The following is a 14705-nucleotide window of genomic DNA, read 5'->3' as shown; positions in this document are numbered from 1 at the left end:
AGATGTAAATCCCTGCCTAACCTGCAGCACCCCTGGATCGAGAACGTTCTCAGAGTGCTCATTCATGCTGTTCTGTTGCCAAACATTTAAAAATCATCCATCAAATGCAAGTGGAATCTATTATAAGAAAAAAAAAAACAAACAATCTCTTCTTTCAGCTCACCCTGAAAATGGAAGGTTTTCTGATCAACAGTTATTGTGAAGGTGCTGTCGTCCTCATCGTCTATACCAATCACAGCTCCCTGTGAAACAAAGAACAAAATCCTGATAAGGCAAGCAGTGACATCAGCAGCACACACTCTATCACTACACCACTGGAATTTAAAAAGCTTTGACAAATTAGAGGCAAACTGAAGACAGTAAAGAGCAGAGAGATTCTCTGTTTAGTCATAGGATGCAGGCAGTTCTTAAAGGGAATAAAATTTTAGTCGCAGAAAAAAAAAAAAACAGTAAAGGGTCGTAAAGCTGATTTTCTGGATTATAATATGCACCTTTTATTTTTGTAACGGAGGTGGTTTTATGCTGCAGCAGCTCTCTACTACATTTCAATTTACATTTTAAAGAAGAGTGGGGAACAATATTTTATATGTGCTTCCCGTGTATAAAAATAATAATTCCATAGATACTCTACAAAAAGAAGCTCTTGACCTGATTTTATCTACCACTCTGTAATAAAAAATAAATCATTCTAGCAGAATGAATTTGGTCCATCACGTCATGTCACTGGTACACTGCATGATCTAATTTTCAGTCCCTAAGTAAATATTAACAGTAAGTAATCAGGATATATCAAAATCAACTAGCTTTGTCCTCTGATTTTTCATGAATTATTAGAAGGAAATGCAAATAAATTCCAGAGTAAAAGGCCATCTGTGCTCAGCTATTTACAAATCTACCCACATTTTCATTCCCACCCCCACTCCCAACATTTAATAAATAACAGTTTCACCCAGGAGAAGATGACACTGAAGAAAGAACCATTCCAGGCGTCTGACAACTCCAGTAAATTATAACATTTAATTCAAAAATTACCAGTGGGTTTACTCAGTTTCTCTTGTTCTCCAGGAGACAAAGCATCAGGATCTATTGTATCCTTCGCCCTCCCACAAAACAGACAGACATCACTGGAAGGTGCCCATATTTAGAGGGTAAATTCTACCCTTAGTCTCAGAGTAAACAGCACCTGGGAGCCAATTCCAAGTACTGCTTCATTTCACTCACCCAGGTGTCACACAGCAGGGTCAGGTATCACCAGGCTGGCCAAAATCTAAGGATTCTTTTCATCCAGACTTGGGGACAGAGGGATCTGAGTCAATCTTACCCACACACATTCCTCAGAGCCCCTACATGAGGTTTGTGGCCAACAGGACCAGCTCATGCATGGCTGGGACTACCACAGGCCCCACAAGACAGAGTGGCAGGAACAGGTTCTGTTTAAAAACAGCACCAATCATATGGAAAGGATAGCTCCAAAATTAGTTTATTTCTTCCCTCTGCTGCCAAAAATGTTCCAATTAACTTCTCCAAGAGTATCTTCCATATAGGCTTTTCATGGACAGCTTTGTGTTCACTATAAAAGAGGCCCCTAAAAAGTGTACCCAAGCCAATGTAATTCTGAATATTTTTAGTGCCAGGATATAACAACCATCAGATGACCAGCCATTACATTCAGAGACTATCTGGTAACTGTGCAGCGTGCCAGTGACATGACATGTTGGGTCAGATTCATTTTGATAGAATCATCTGGGTTTTATTAAACATACCAATACAAAAAAAAAATGTCTGGCACTTTAATTACATGGTTTGGTATGCAATAAATCTCAAGATCATTGGAGGTTGTACAATATCATTTTCCTCAACAGTTGTAACATAGAATCATAGAATGGTTGAGGTTGGAAACGAGCTCTAAGATCATCAAGTCCAACCAGCACCAGTGTGTTCACCTCTAAATTATATCAGCAAGTGCCACACCAACACATCTTTTGAACACTTCCAGGGATAGTGATTTCACCACTTCCTTGGGCAGTCTGTTCCAATGGCTGACCACCCTTTCAGTGAAGAAATTTTCCCTAATAGTCAATACAATCCTCCTCTTGAGGCCATTTCCTCTCGTCCTGTCACTTGTTACTTGGCAGAAGAGACAGACCCCCACCTGGCTACAACCTCCTTTCAGGGAAGGTCCCCCCTGAGCCTCCTTTTCTCCAGGCTAAAGATACCAAAAGTCTGTAAGTCAGACACCAAGAACAAGAACAAGATATTCTCCCCAGAGAATACAGGTAAAACTAATGTAAGGCTCAACACAGACTGGGACAGCCAAGTCCTGCCCCATCCTAAGTGTGGGAGAAAACTGAGGAGCAAGGAGAGCTCTCCATGGCCTGTGACCTCAGCACAAACCTGCATGAAGGGCACATGCCCCAACTGCAACACTGAGGCAAAGGGGCTGAGCCAGAAGCACAGAAGATGCTTCTGCTGCCGTGCAGATGACATGAACAAGAAAAACCAGAGTGCAAGGTCAAGTGTATATTCCAGAAAACTTTAGGACTTAAGCACAGTGCAGACAACAGAGAATCCTCTATAAATGCACCTTTCTAAGGACACTATGACAGTCAACAGAATTTGAAGATGAAGCTTCAGGCCTACGATATGTGTATCAACAGCAAAAAGGTGAGGAACAAGCTTTTATAAATCCATTCAAGAGAAAAGGATGTATTTTAACCAAAATGCTTAAATTACACGTTTGTTTATGTTCACACCTACAGTAACAAATCAACAATTACTCTAAACAGAAAACCTCTTTGATAGAATTTCAGACTGCAAGAGCCCATCTGTTCAGCTATCAGTATCACTGTCATCTGCCAGAGGAGCTGCTGTACAAAAGCAGAAAAAAGAAAGATTCCTTCCTCCCTCATAAAAAAAAGCCCCAAACCCCACACATATTCAGAGAAAGGCTGGGGGAGTCAGTAAGTCTTCAGAAAACTCCAAAGAATAATTTGTGATAGGAGAGTGGCAGATGAGGGAAGATAAAGGGATTGTTTCGTGTTAAATACATATAAAGATGGATCGTGTAATATTGAACAGATTGTTCACTTTTAATATTTCCTAAACTGGCAGGCTGAGGCCAACCTCCACATTGACAGGCACACAGCACTATTAAAGCAGACATAGTTTTCCAGACCAAATTTTTCTGCCCAATGCAGAAAACATCCTTGTGAATCTTTGGGAATGTCATATTCTAGACTATGGTTTGAGTTTATATTACTCTTGGAGACATACTTAATTAAAATATCAATAAATTAAACAAGGGAAAGTGCAAAAAGAAAGTCATCTGGAATGCAAATCAATGGAGATTCTCTGAGTCTCAGAAGACTGCAGATACTCCTGTATTAGGACCACAGAAAGACTAGGAAGGAGTAGTGACAGAAGGAAGGAGTAACTGGGAGATGCAGAGTTCTGCTGCAATACCCATCACAGTGTTGGTCACACACAGAGCCCCCTCCCTGGACTTCTCTTACTTCAAGACTCAAAATGCTCCCATTCACACCCATTATCCTCCTGGCTCCTTCCCCCTGTTTACATCAGCTCTTCACAAGGCTGCAGCATGCTGGAGTCAGAGATTCCATGAGAAATGGGAAAAAAAATATAGGCAAAGGCCTTGTGCAAGAAATATTTTCAGCGTGTGCATGATCACCAGACAGGAACTGGGCACGTGCAAAGACACCACAGCACTCCCACCTCACTTCAGTGCTGCCACTTCAAGCCACAACAGCAACACTCAAGGTTAAATGTCCCAAGCTGAAGTGCCTCAAACAGGTAATGCTCAGCTTTCCCAGTCTGCATCTCTCTACTTCTTTCTCTCCAATCTGTAGCCACCCCCAGCTGGCAATGAAAAACTTTGTCACCTTCCCTTTCCAATCCTCCTGTGTTTCACTGAGCTCAAGCACAGTCAGTTGGCAGGCCTAAGGAGTGTCCAAACAGGCAGGATGGAGGACACAGTAACAGAATACATGTACAATACATATGTACCTCCACACACAGAGAAATGAGAACAGCAAGCAAAAACTTTTTCATTATGTGCTATTATTAACCCATCTTACTCTGTCATAGAATGTTTTTTAATATAGCATAAAATGTATAAGGTTTCTATACACTATATAAATTATAGAGCATAATTAGCCCAGCACGTCACTTGACCTCTTATGGTTTCTTTCTTTAAATACTTTCACTATTTCAGTATTTTGCAGAGTCAGGAATAGAGCACAAACCTCAAAAGTCTCCTTGCAGTTCTCTCCATTAGGACCTATTATACACAGTAAGTCATTAAGTACTGAATTAAACAACACTTACCCTGAGTCTAACACACCCTCGGCGTGAGCCTCTCATCATTTTGTCTTTTGACTGAAACACAAAAAAAACAGATCAGTGGGTTAACAAACACAGTAAGAAGAAGAAAGTTATTCAAAGCAATGGAGAAAAGGATAAAGTATTTTTGCATAATGTTTTATTGACTGATTAAATGAGGTGCAACTTCTGTTACAAAATAGGTTAGTTTTCCCACAGAAATGCACCACCATGTTATGGAAAACTAATCCTTAAAAAAATAAGAACACAATATCCCTCTTCAAGAAGTTTTCTACAGTAAAAAGTAGCGAAGAAGTTTAAAGGACTTGGGAAATATTAAAAATGAGCAGTATGCTGATTTACATCTTCCTCCTTTCTCTCCTGCTCTCAGAAAAGTGTCCCTAAAAGAAAATCCAGCTGTGAGGGCAGAACTGTGCAAATGGAATTATATCTCTGTCAGAAAGTTTCCCCAATTCACATCCCTTTTATGCAGATACAAATTCCATTTTTAGATAGGTTTCTATGCCTACTTCCTAGTACTACAGCCCACTCTCATTACCACAGTTAGGAAAGTTATGTTTACAGCCATTTAAATAGTAATAGCCCAGTTTAGAAGACAGGATTCCCACATCCACAACCAGTGCTCAAACCTGTAGACTAACCTACCTTGCAGCTAAATTACTGAATCTCTTCTTTAGTATCTGTTTGAAGCACTGGGAAAAAAAAAAACTCACCCCTCTCAGCCTCCCAGACAGGGAATTTTAAACAGCCAACTCTCTTCTAGCTTGAAATTATGATAGTTGAACTTTCAGCTATTCCCACCACTGACTCAGGCACAGTTGTCAGTAACCACTGATCTTGGGCAACAGGGGCAAGCCCAAGCAGCACACACACAGACTATTTCAGCTAAAGAAGACAAAGAAAACATTCAGGTCATCCTAAATATTCAGTTTTCTGATAAACTTAAAACATCTGCTGTTTTTTAACTACACACACACACACACACACACACACAGAGTTTCTATTTTTCAAATAAGTTACTTGCCAGTGTAGCCTCATCTAAAAGGTAGTCCTGTCTAATGCAACCCCTTCTCTCTTACCATCCAAATATTCAAGCTACATTCTTTCAGGTCAGGAAAATAACAGCTGCCACTGTCATGAACAGATTCTCTCGCTGTCATCTTCTGAAATACCCACTTCTTTACAACAGTATATTAGCAATTCCAGCAAGAGAAGACATTGATATTATTATCACCAGACCTATTTTCACTGAAGCCATTAGACAATGAAATATTGCTAACATCAATAGAAAAAAAAAAAGACAGGACAAGAAGTATCAGTCTTAACAATAACAAATTATTCTTCATCTGCTACATATTTGAGATACAGCTACAAGGAAAGCATAAAGCAGTCACAGCAAGTCCTATTCACTAAAGATAATGTAAAAATACTGCATTCAGAGCTTCAAATAATGTTTTTGTTGATCTCCCATTCAATTCAGGCTCTAATTTATCAGAGGTGTCTTCTGAATGTTAGAAACCATCAGTATGAATCTACTTGTTTTCACATCAATATAGGTTAGCTGGTTAAAGTGAAATGGAAGTAAAGACCAGCAGTGCATCCATAATGTATTCTGCAGATACATAATTTATTTTCAGATTTCCTGAATAAAAACCTGCACATAGGGAAGACTTTTTGGAGGTCTTGTAGGAGTTTTTTAAAGCTCAAATCCAAGAAAAGGATCTGGTAACAAAGTTTCTCCAATAATTTCCTATCACCAGAGTACACTTTTTTATATATATATATATTTTTATGTTCACTGCCTTGAGAGTTCTCCTAAAATGGGAGGACACTTCTGAGAGCTTATCACTCCCTCTGGTGGTTTCTGAAAGAAATATTGGCATAGCCCTAGCAGGAAAGAAAATATCTGGACTGAGGCTGCAACTCTGCAGCAGCTGCAAGGACCAGATCAGGTCTGGCTGCCCAGATCCCACACACCAAGCAAAGCCCTCCCAGCTCCCTGTGCTGGGCACAGGCAGCAGCCACGTCAACAAAAGCAAAGGCAGCAGAGGAGACATTCACTTTGGTCTGGTTTGGTTTGGTTTGGTTTGGTTTGGTTTAGACCCTCGACCAGGCAAGTGCACGGAATTCCAGAGCTTGTCCTTGAGTAAGGGAAGGCAGAATCCCTGCAGCCCCCATTTCCACTGTGCAGGCTGACTGTCAACCCAATGCCAAAGGTACAGTCAAAACCCTCCTTTTTCTTGGACACCACATTTTAATGGAATAGAAATTAAATTTAAACATTATTATGTTCTTAGTCTGCAAAAGATTCACAAGGTCAGAGTGTGGGCCTATATACTTACCATGTCACCATCTTCAGACAGAGTTTTACATGCTTAATAGCAATTATAATGAAAAGGTAAATCTAATTCATTTACCTAATTGGAATAAAGCACCCACCATTGCAGTATCTGAATTCCCTGAGCACTAAAGCACACAGTTGTCATCACACACAGTACTGAATTCTCTCACTGTCAGACAGCAGGATTTTATAAAAAATACGATTCAAACAAGTTTCAGCTTCCCCTTATTAGCCTTTGGTTGAAATTAGGTTATCCAATATATCCTATATTTCATCAAGTGTTCTTGGACAAATAAAGCCATCCCATAACTGTTTTGAGGAATGATTTCATTTCATTGAATAAAATTTCATACAGCAGAAGGACATCTCTGAATGGCTAATAAAAAAAGCCATATTTTACTTTCTTTTTATATTTAAAGTTTTAATACGCAGCTATCTTTTCTCAGTGATCAGTTTTATAACCAGACAAAATGAGATTTTCCATAAACTTTCAATACACACTGTACTGATTTTGATGATAAAGGACTTGAATAAGTTACAAGCAGACAGCAATATGAGATAAATTTCAGCTGAAACTCAAATAAAAATTTGTAAAAATGAACAAAGCTGTACAGTATTACTGCAGGGCGAATGTAGGTATCTCCCAAAATAATATGGCCTTTATTGGTTTCTCTTTTACACCCACACAGTGGAGTTGATCCCATTCAGAACCGATCTGGCACAAGGCACTTCAGGTAACCTACAACTTCTTAGAGAAATGAAAACAATGTCTGGGTCTACCTAAAACCAAATCAAACCAAAATTATAATCCTAACTCGCAAAGGCCCCCCAGCCTTCCTTCATATTTGGAAATTTTACTATTTCTTTCATTTAAGTTTTAGCTGTTGCATGGAAAGTTTAAGGTTTCAAATAAACCCCCGCAGCTGCTGTCTGCCTCCAAAAGTTCTGAAGTGCACAGAACTTGAAGAGATGCAGTTGTGAGTCACACAGTGCTGTCATGGAAATCGCTAACATAAGTACACAGATGAGCAAAACCACTTGGGACATTCATTTCCTGTTAGGGATGAAGAACCTGGAACAAACTGTATTTATAAACAGAGATCTTTGCGGTTTAGCTACATCTACGAGAGCAGCTTTAGTTTGGATCACTTTCCATAATAGTCATTTTTCTCATCTAACGCTAAGGCAACCCTCATTTTTTTAAGCACAGATAAAGCTCAACAATGTAAAGACTTTACAGGCTGTTCCCAGCCCACCATTCCTTCAGCTCCCTTGCCAGTCTCAGAGGAGGAGCTCCCTGAGCCCAGGGACAGCATCTCACAGCCATGTTGTTTCTGCAGCTAAAATTGGGATTTTTGTGGGTGAAGACATAAAACAGGAACCCAAACACTGCAGGGATACCTGAGGGTGCCACTGAGGCTCATTTAACCCCAACAGATGCCATGTATCTATGAAACAGGGAAGGGAACAATGTATGGGTGCTGGCACAGAAGAGCATAAACTGCTTAGAGAATTCTATGACAAATTAATACATGTGAGGCATTAACTGAATAAAGATGTAAAAGATATAGCACAATCACAGGACTCTCCCTTCAGCCTCTCCCCCAAAAAGCACAGCTACAGACTTAACAGCCTATAGCAACAACAGGAGCAGATGTTTGATCACCAGGGTGACCCTTGCAAGTCTCTAAATATTATAATTGCTATTAAAAGATCATTCTGTATAATTCTAAGTTATTTTAAATGCAGCTTACTCATCAAATTGTCTCTCTCACATAACAATTCATTAGCTCATTAGTCTCAGCTCCATTCACAACCTGCATCAAGAACTTTTAAGTACCTGTAACCTATTAAGGTTGTAATAGATTACAACCTTAAATTAAGTTGTAATCTAACAACAACAAAAACTGATCCTCTAGATTGCTAGTGGTTTTATTCTGCACACCTAATAAAGAAAATATAAAAACATGCAATAGATGAGATTTTGCAGGTAAGTGAACAGATCTATTACTGATCCAGTGTTAGCACATGATCTGTACTCAGAATTCTGAGTTGCCACACTGTGCCCATGATCCCTCCAGATCCTACACGAGCGCCCAACTACATCAAATTAATGGAGCCAACAACAGGCTGGCTTTGAGAGGACAGATGACATCTGGTTTGGAGTGCCAGTACAACATTAACCCATCAAATACTTGTGAACAAAATAGGCAAAATATGTTTATGGTGTGTGTGGATGGGAAAAGCCAGTGTTTGCAGTGCAAAGACCTACAAGCAGTCCCACAACCTAACTACTGCAGAGGAGTCAACTACTTAAAGGATAATCCTATAATAATTGTTCAGTGCATTACAACCTGTACAAAACCTATGTACAAAACTCAATTTAGTTTTGCATGATAGCCATCAATGTTTTTTATCCCAGGCCCACAAATTCAGAATTATTTTTATTATTCCTAGTTTGCCGATAGTTTTGTCTGTTTTTAATAGATTCACTGTTCGCAGAGTATGTGACAGATCAAGTTATTACAGGAAAAAAGTGCCACTTGATCTGAAAATGGAAAACAGAGACCTCAGAAGGGATGTTTGTGCAAAAGCAGATGTATTTTTTTCCTGTTTTCTTGGGGTTTTTGCATGCAGCTGTTGATTGAGAACCTGTCTTTGGAAAAAGCATTCAACTGAAAGTCTCTACCACAGGGGCACTGACCCATGACTCCAGCTTCAGAGGCATCATCTGAAATCAAGTCAACAAGGTTTGGTTTTAGTTCACCACCAAAGATTCATAAAACTCCTCCAGAATTTGAGTCCCTCTCCTCAATATCTGGGTTGTACAATCCACAAGCAGTTCTTCAGTACAGTACAAGTACAGTACAATCAGGATTAAAGTTGCTAACTAGTAATAATCTTTAAAAAGCATGAGGGGAAAAATACTTTTACACTACCAGAACTACTCTTCCTAACGACTGTTTTCACACAGAAGACACAGCTTTTGCTCCTGAAAGCATTCACCCAGCATATGTTTTAAACACAGTTTGATGGGATGATTAACAAAAGGCCAGCACTTAAATCGATTCTTTAGGCATCTACTGGTGCAAGAACCATTAAGATGATGGGAGGCTCCCCAATTTGGTTTCAAGAATACACACTGTGGAGCTGTTGGGCACAGCAGTTTTTTCTGGCAACCCTCATTCACTGTGCCAGGCAGCTGTTTATGCCTAGAACATTTTGATAGTTCTCTTGCAATAACCACCATAAGTCAAATATCCACAAAGTTCTAAAATACTTTAAGGAACTGACCTTCTACTGTACTGGCCCTGGGTTTAGCACTGTTTGCACAGCTATGCCAGTTCTGCTTTCAATTTATTATACAATTTAAATATTTATTTAAAGAGCACACTTAAAATAAGAATTTAAATCAGATTTTCAATGCTGAGTGGTTCTCTGGATTATTTCTGCAGGATTCCCAAGGGTTATCAAGGCTATAGCTGATGAGTATTTAAGACAGCACTTCTGCCAGAAAACACAAACAAAACGCAAATTGCATTCAACTCCCTCTTCCTCCCTGGCCATTTCTTTGTCTTAATGCTCTCTTCCAGCATGTCAACACACGTTTTCACACTGACACGCACAAAACAAGCGACAGAACAAATCCTGATGAAAAAATAAATCAGTACAAAGCTATTTTTCAGCTGGAATCCAACTCATGGAACAACTTTACAGCTCCTGTGCCAGCAGAAAGCAGGAATGAGCCACTTCAAGACTTGTGTGCTAAATATTGTTAGTGCAGCCAACTACACACTGAAAATCCACAAGGCTTCAGGAGACTTTTATTTGCTATCCCTTCAAGAGAAAACCCTGGTGAATTCACAAATCAGAGAATATTGAGGGGAAAAAAGAAATAATTTGTCAAGCCATTGGTCAAACTGATCCAAAATGGCACAACATCATTTATTTCATATTTTGCTCTTAAAAAAAAAAAAAAAAAAAGTGACCACTCACCGATATCACACAATCATTTATTTGAGCAAAAACATGTAAAGAAAGTGTTTGGATGACAAGTCGAGATCATAGTCTGTGAAGTACAGAATTCATAAATACCTTGACACAAATGTAATTTTAAGCAAATTTGAGGATGAACATTTCTGTTCTGAAAGAGAAAAAACCATCTGAATTACAGAAGTGGGAACAAAGCAAATGATTTGGCATTGTGAAAGGCCTTTGTAAAACAGCTTGTAAATGCATGTGAGAAACATTTGCAAGTAGTACTTGCAGTGTTCACTGCAATATAAGTAAGTAGAGAGGAAGGAATACACGAATCAAAACAGAAATAAGTGTGAACATTAAATTCTCTGTTTTCTTTTGTGAGTCAGACTTGATGTAAAATCTTTTGCCTCGCTCCTTTAAAGTTCTAACCATGTCAGAAATGGGTATTTAATTGAATTAATTTGGTTTTGCAATATATACTCAAAACATACTTAGGTTACCTTTTATTCATTTTACCAAAAGACAAAGCATACCCCTTTTTTTTTCCCCAGAGAAGTGCAATACGATTGCACAGTAATATGTCTGAATATTTATTTCACATTAAGGGCATTTTTCTGCAGCCTATTTTAAGTATCTACCAAAAATGACCAAATACAACAGTGCAAGGACAGGTCTATGAAGAAATATATTTGTGGATCAGGCTCTGACGGAAAGTTCAGCTGCATCAGGAGTTATTTACCCTGCATTTTTCCATAGCTCCCCTGCCAAAGGTTAACAGGCTGTTGGATCTGCTGGAGAAACTGTTTCCTGCATGCACAGCTTTTTGGATTGGAATGGGCTGAGGAGCCTGGAGAGGGGATAAGGAGGTACACGCTGACCAGACACCTGTAATCCCTCCTATCAGCAAAACCGTGTCCAGACTGCACGTCTGTACAGCCAGGGTGAAGCCATCCCAGCCTACCCCACCCATGCATTACAGTCATGGGAAGGGCCAGACGGAGGCTCAGACATTGCCCACTCACACTCACACAGGCAGAGCAAAGCAATTCCATTGCTTCAGACTGGAACCGGCTCAGAGGGAACACTGCACATGGCCCTGTGTGCCTCGGCAGCCTTTAATTCAAAACACAATGCTGCATATACAGCCTCACAACAGGCTCTGTGCCCATAGAAAAAAGTCCCCAAACCTGCTAACAGTCCAAATTTATGCTGTTTATGAGCCGCATAAACTACCACTCAGGAGTAATATTAGTTCTTGTGAGGCGTGTGATCAACTGGGACTAAATCTGAGTTCCCTTCCAACCCCTGCTCCAGCTGATCCTGCAGCCCTGGGAGCACTCATGCCAGCACACATGAAGAGATGCAAAAGCAGATCTTTTGGCAGGCAGTTTTCAGCACCCCACACACCCTTAGGTACAAGAATGACTTCAGATGTCTGGAGAACGGCATGACAAGTACTCCACAGACATATGTGCAGAAAAGACAGCACATGGATGAGGAAAGCATTCTAAGGGAAATGTTAACTGCAGCCACTTCTCAGTGGTAAAGGCACATAAAGCAGAAAACATGATTTTATTCCCTGAGTCCACATTGAATTTTTTACAATAGGTAGTAAGAAAAGGAACTAGAAATTCTTCTACTAACAGAGAACATAATAAATTATACAAAATAAAAGTGTAATGCATATATCGGAATATATGGAGTTATAGGAGTTATAGGAAATAATGAATTAGAAGAATTTTTATTAAACAACTGAAAACCCTATAATGGAAGTCAGTGCTATAACCAGGATTACAATTATACACACTAGTCATCAGCAAATGTTTCTATTTCTGTAACTGAGCATTAAATGACTTTGCACCTTGGACTGCAACTTAGACCACACTCACTAATTCATCTCTGTCACAGAGCTGACATTTGAAGAGCCATTAAACAGCAACTATAAAAACACTTTGATTTCTCCATCCACATTCCAGGTCAGGGATTTCAAATGTACATGAACAAAATGATTTGGGAGTCTGCAACTGTTTTATGCCAGGAGCCTCATAAACTCCTGGGTCTGGAGAGACAAGCTCTCTCCTCGGAATGCAGATTTAGGGACTAAAGTTTTATATGCTTCTGTATGAATATACCTTCACAGATAGCAGGATACTTCAAGTTATTTGCTGTAAATCTATTGCAGCTTACTATATGTTTAATTTGTACGTGTTTTATTCAGGCTGACACACTAATTGCTCCATGAGAAGAAAACTTGGGTGCATGGATGTGGCTCACTCAGCCTTCTCAGTTCAGGGCACATCCTCGATATAACGAATTTGTACCATTACAGTATCTGTGAATTATGTTAAAACGTGAATTAAACAGCTGAACAAGCCGGCAAGGCTGGATCTGTCATGAGTTACGGGAAAAAAAAAAAAAAAAAAAAAAAGGAAAATATCGCCGTTTCTTTACACAGAGCACTTAAAAAGTTCGTGTTTGGAAGTGCCACGTCCCGAACGGAAATCAGGAAAGCCGATCCGGCTCCGGGAAGCCCCAGCACGAGCCCCCGGGGACGGGCGTTGCTGGTCGCGGGAAGGCGGCCCCGCCCTGGGCCCCCCGGCGGGGCTGAGCCCCCCAGACCGCGGTGGGGACGAGCTCCCGCCGGACAGGGCGGGAAGCAGCGGGACCCGGCAGCCCGCGCCCACCCCCGCACACGGCTCCGGGCCGGCCGGGGCAGAGCGGTGGCCACAGACGGCGGCGGGAGCGCAGCCCCGGAGCCGCCGGCACTGCCCGGGCGGGTCCCGCGGCCGCTCCCGCCGCCAACAATAACAGCGCCGCCCGCCCCCGCCGCTCCATCCCCGCAGCGCCGCCCCATTGGCTGCGCCCGCCGCCTCCTCCTCTCCCATTGGCCGCGCCCGCCGCCTCCTCCTTCCCCATTGGCCGCCCGGGCGCCCGCACGCCCCGAGTCCCCTCCCCGCCCCCACCCTGAGCCCCAGCCGGTCTCTCCCGGCGCCTCCTCGCCCGCCCGGTCCGCCCGCCGCCCCTCACCGTGTAGTAGGAGAGCAGCCCGGCGTTGTAGTCCAGCACGAACCAGCGGTACTGCCAGCCCTTCATCACGTTGGTCCATTTGCTCAGCGGGCCCTCCATGATAGACGCCATCTTAGGCACCGGACCGGCCCCGCCGCGCGCTCGGTGAGGGGAGCGGGGGAGCGGCTCGGCGGCCGCCGGGCGGGGAGGGGGCGGGGCACGCACGGAGGGGGCGGGGCCTCTCTCTACACTGCCCCGGGGGGCGGGGCTTGGGCGCAGCGGGGCGGAGGCGGGACTGGCGTGAGGGGAGCGGGGGCTCCGATATGACCAGCGGTCAAGTTCGGGGATTGGGTTTGGGATTTACGGGTGCTGCCTGAGGGATCCCACCCCCGAGGGAGCGCGGCTTCCCCTCGCGGCCCGGGAGAGGCTGTGAGGCAGCGAGGGCACGGCGCTCGGGTGCTGTGGATGTGTGAGGGCGGGAGGGCGTCACCCTGTCCCCTGAAACTCTTGGAACTTCGTAGTTCCTTCCCTAAAACACTTGACACCACTTGGAACCTTTTAGCTCCTCTCGCTGTTGTGCTTGTCCCTCTGCCTCTCGGTTGTTTCCAGACCGAAGTGCCTTAAGTGTTAAGGCAAAGTGGGCTTAACAGTGAGGTCTGAGGATCTTCCTTTGAAGGGGCTACGTGGCCAGACTACAACAAACATCCAGCTCTTGAGATAACTTTTGAGTGGTAAGGCTTGAACGTGATACAGCTTTCCTGTGGACTGACCCAAGAATGTGGAATGAATTCCCCAGGAGCTACAGACAATTGCAAACCTGTTGTTCAGTGCGAGGCATGGCTTTGGCACTGATCTCTTCTGACACGAGTAAAGAACTTGAGTTGTGCTTTAACATAAAAACTTCAAAGGACCTACAGGGATACTCATGTTCCATCCTAGGGATCCACAATGAAGCAGCAGAAACAGTGCTTTCACCATGAGGTTTGTGTCATGCAGTTTTTTGAGACGTATCCATGAA

At 42.3% G+C, this 14705-nt stretch overlaps 2 protein-coding genes across 6 annotated transcripts in view; one reads left to right on the top strand and one right to left on the bottom strand.

Annotated features, from left to right (window-relative positions):
• Positions 1 to 13851, bottom strand: part of OSBPL9 (oxysterol binding protein like 9) — a 58521-nt gene extending 44670 nt beyond the window's left edge. For all 3 annotated transcript variants that reach the window (XR_007627733.1, XM_050306861.1, XM_050306862.1), the window contains exons 1-3: positions 13709 to 13851; positions 4345 to 4395; positions 164 to 242 (exon numbers count right to left, since the gene is read on the bottom strand). Coding sequence is in view for 2 of the 3 variants with exons in the window: in XM_050306861.1 (XP_050162818.1) it covers positions 164 to 242; positions 4345 to 4395; positions 13709 to 13819 (241 nt within the window). In the remaining variant the exon portion in view is untranslated. The remainder of the gene's footprint in view (positions 1 to 163; positions 243 to 4344; positions 4396 to 13708) is intronic.
• Positions 13726 to 14705, top strand: part of EPS15 (epidermal growth factor receptor pathway substrate 15) — a 67206-nt gene continuing 66226 nt past the window's right edge. For all 3 annotated transcript variants that reach the window (XM_050306860.1, XM_050306857.1, XM_050306859.1), the window contains exon 1: positions 13726 to 13852. The gene's annotated coding sequence lies outside the window, so the exon portion shown is untranslated. The remainder of the gene's footprint in view (positions 13853 to 14705) is intronic.

This window comes from Myiozetetes cayanensis, unplaced genomic scaffold, assembly GCF_022539395.1.
Source record: "Myiozetetes cayanensis isolate MyiCay16 unplaced genomic scaffold, myiCay2020 scf12, whole genome shotgun sequence".
NCBI lineage: Eukaryota > Metazoa > Chordata > Aves > Passeriformes > Tyrannidae > Myiozetetes > Myiozetetes cayanensis.
The sequence above is the reverse complement of the archived record's forward strand: the minus strand, read 5'-3'. Positions and strand labels throughout refer to the sequence as shown.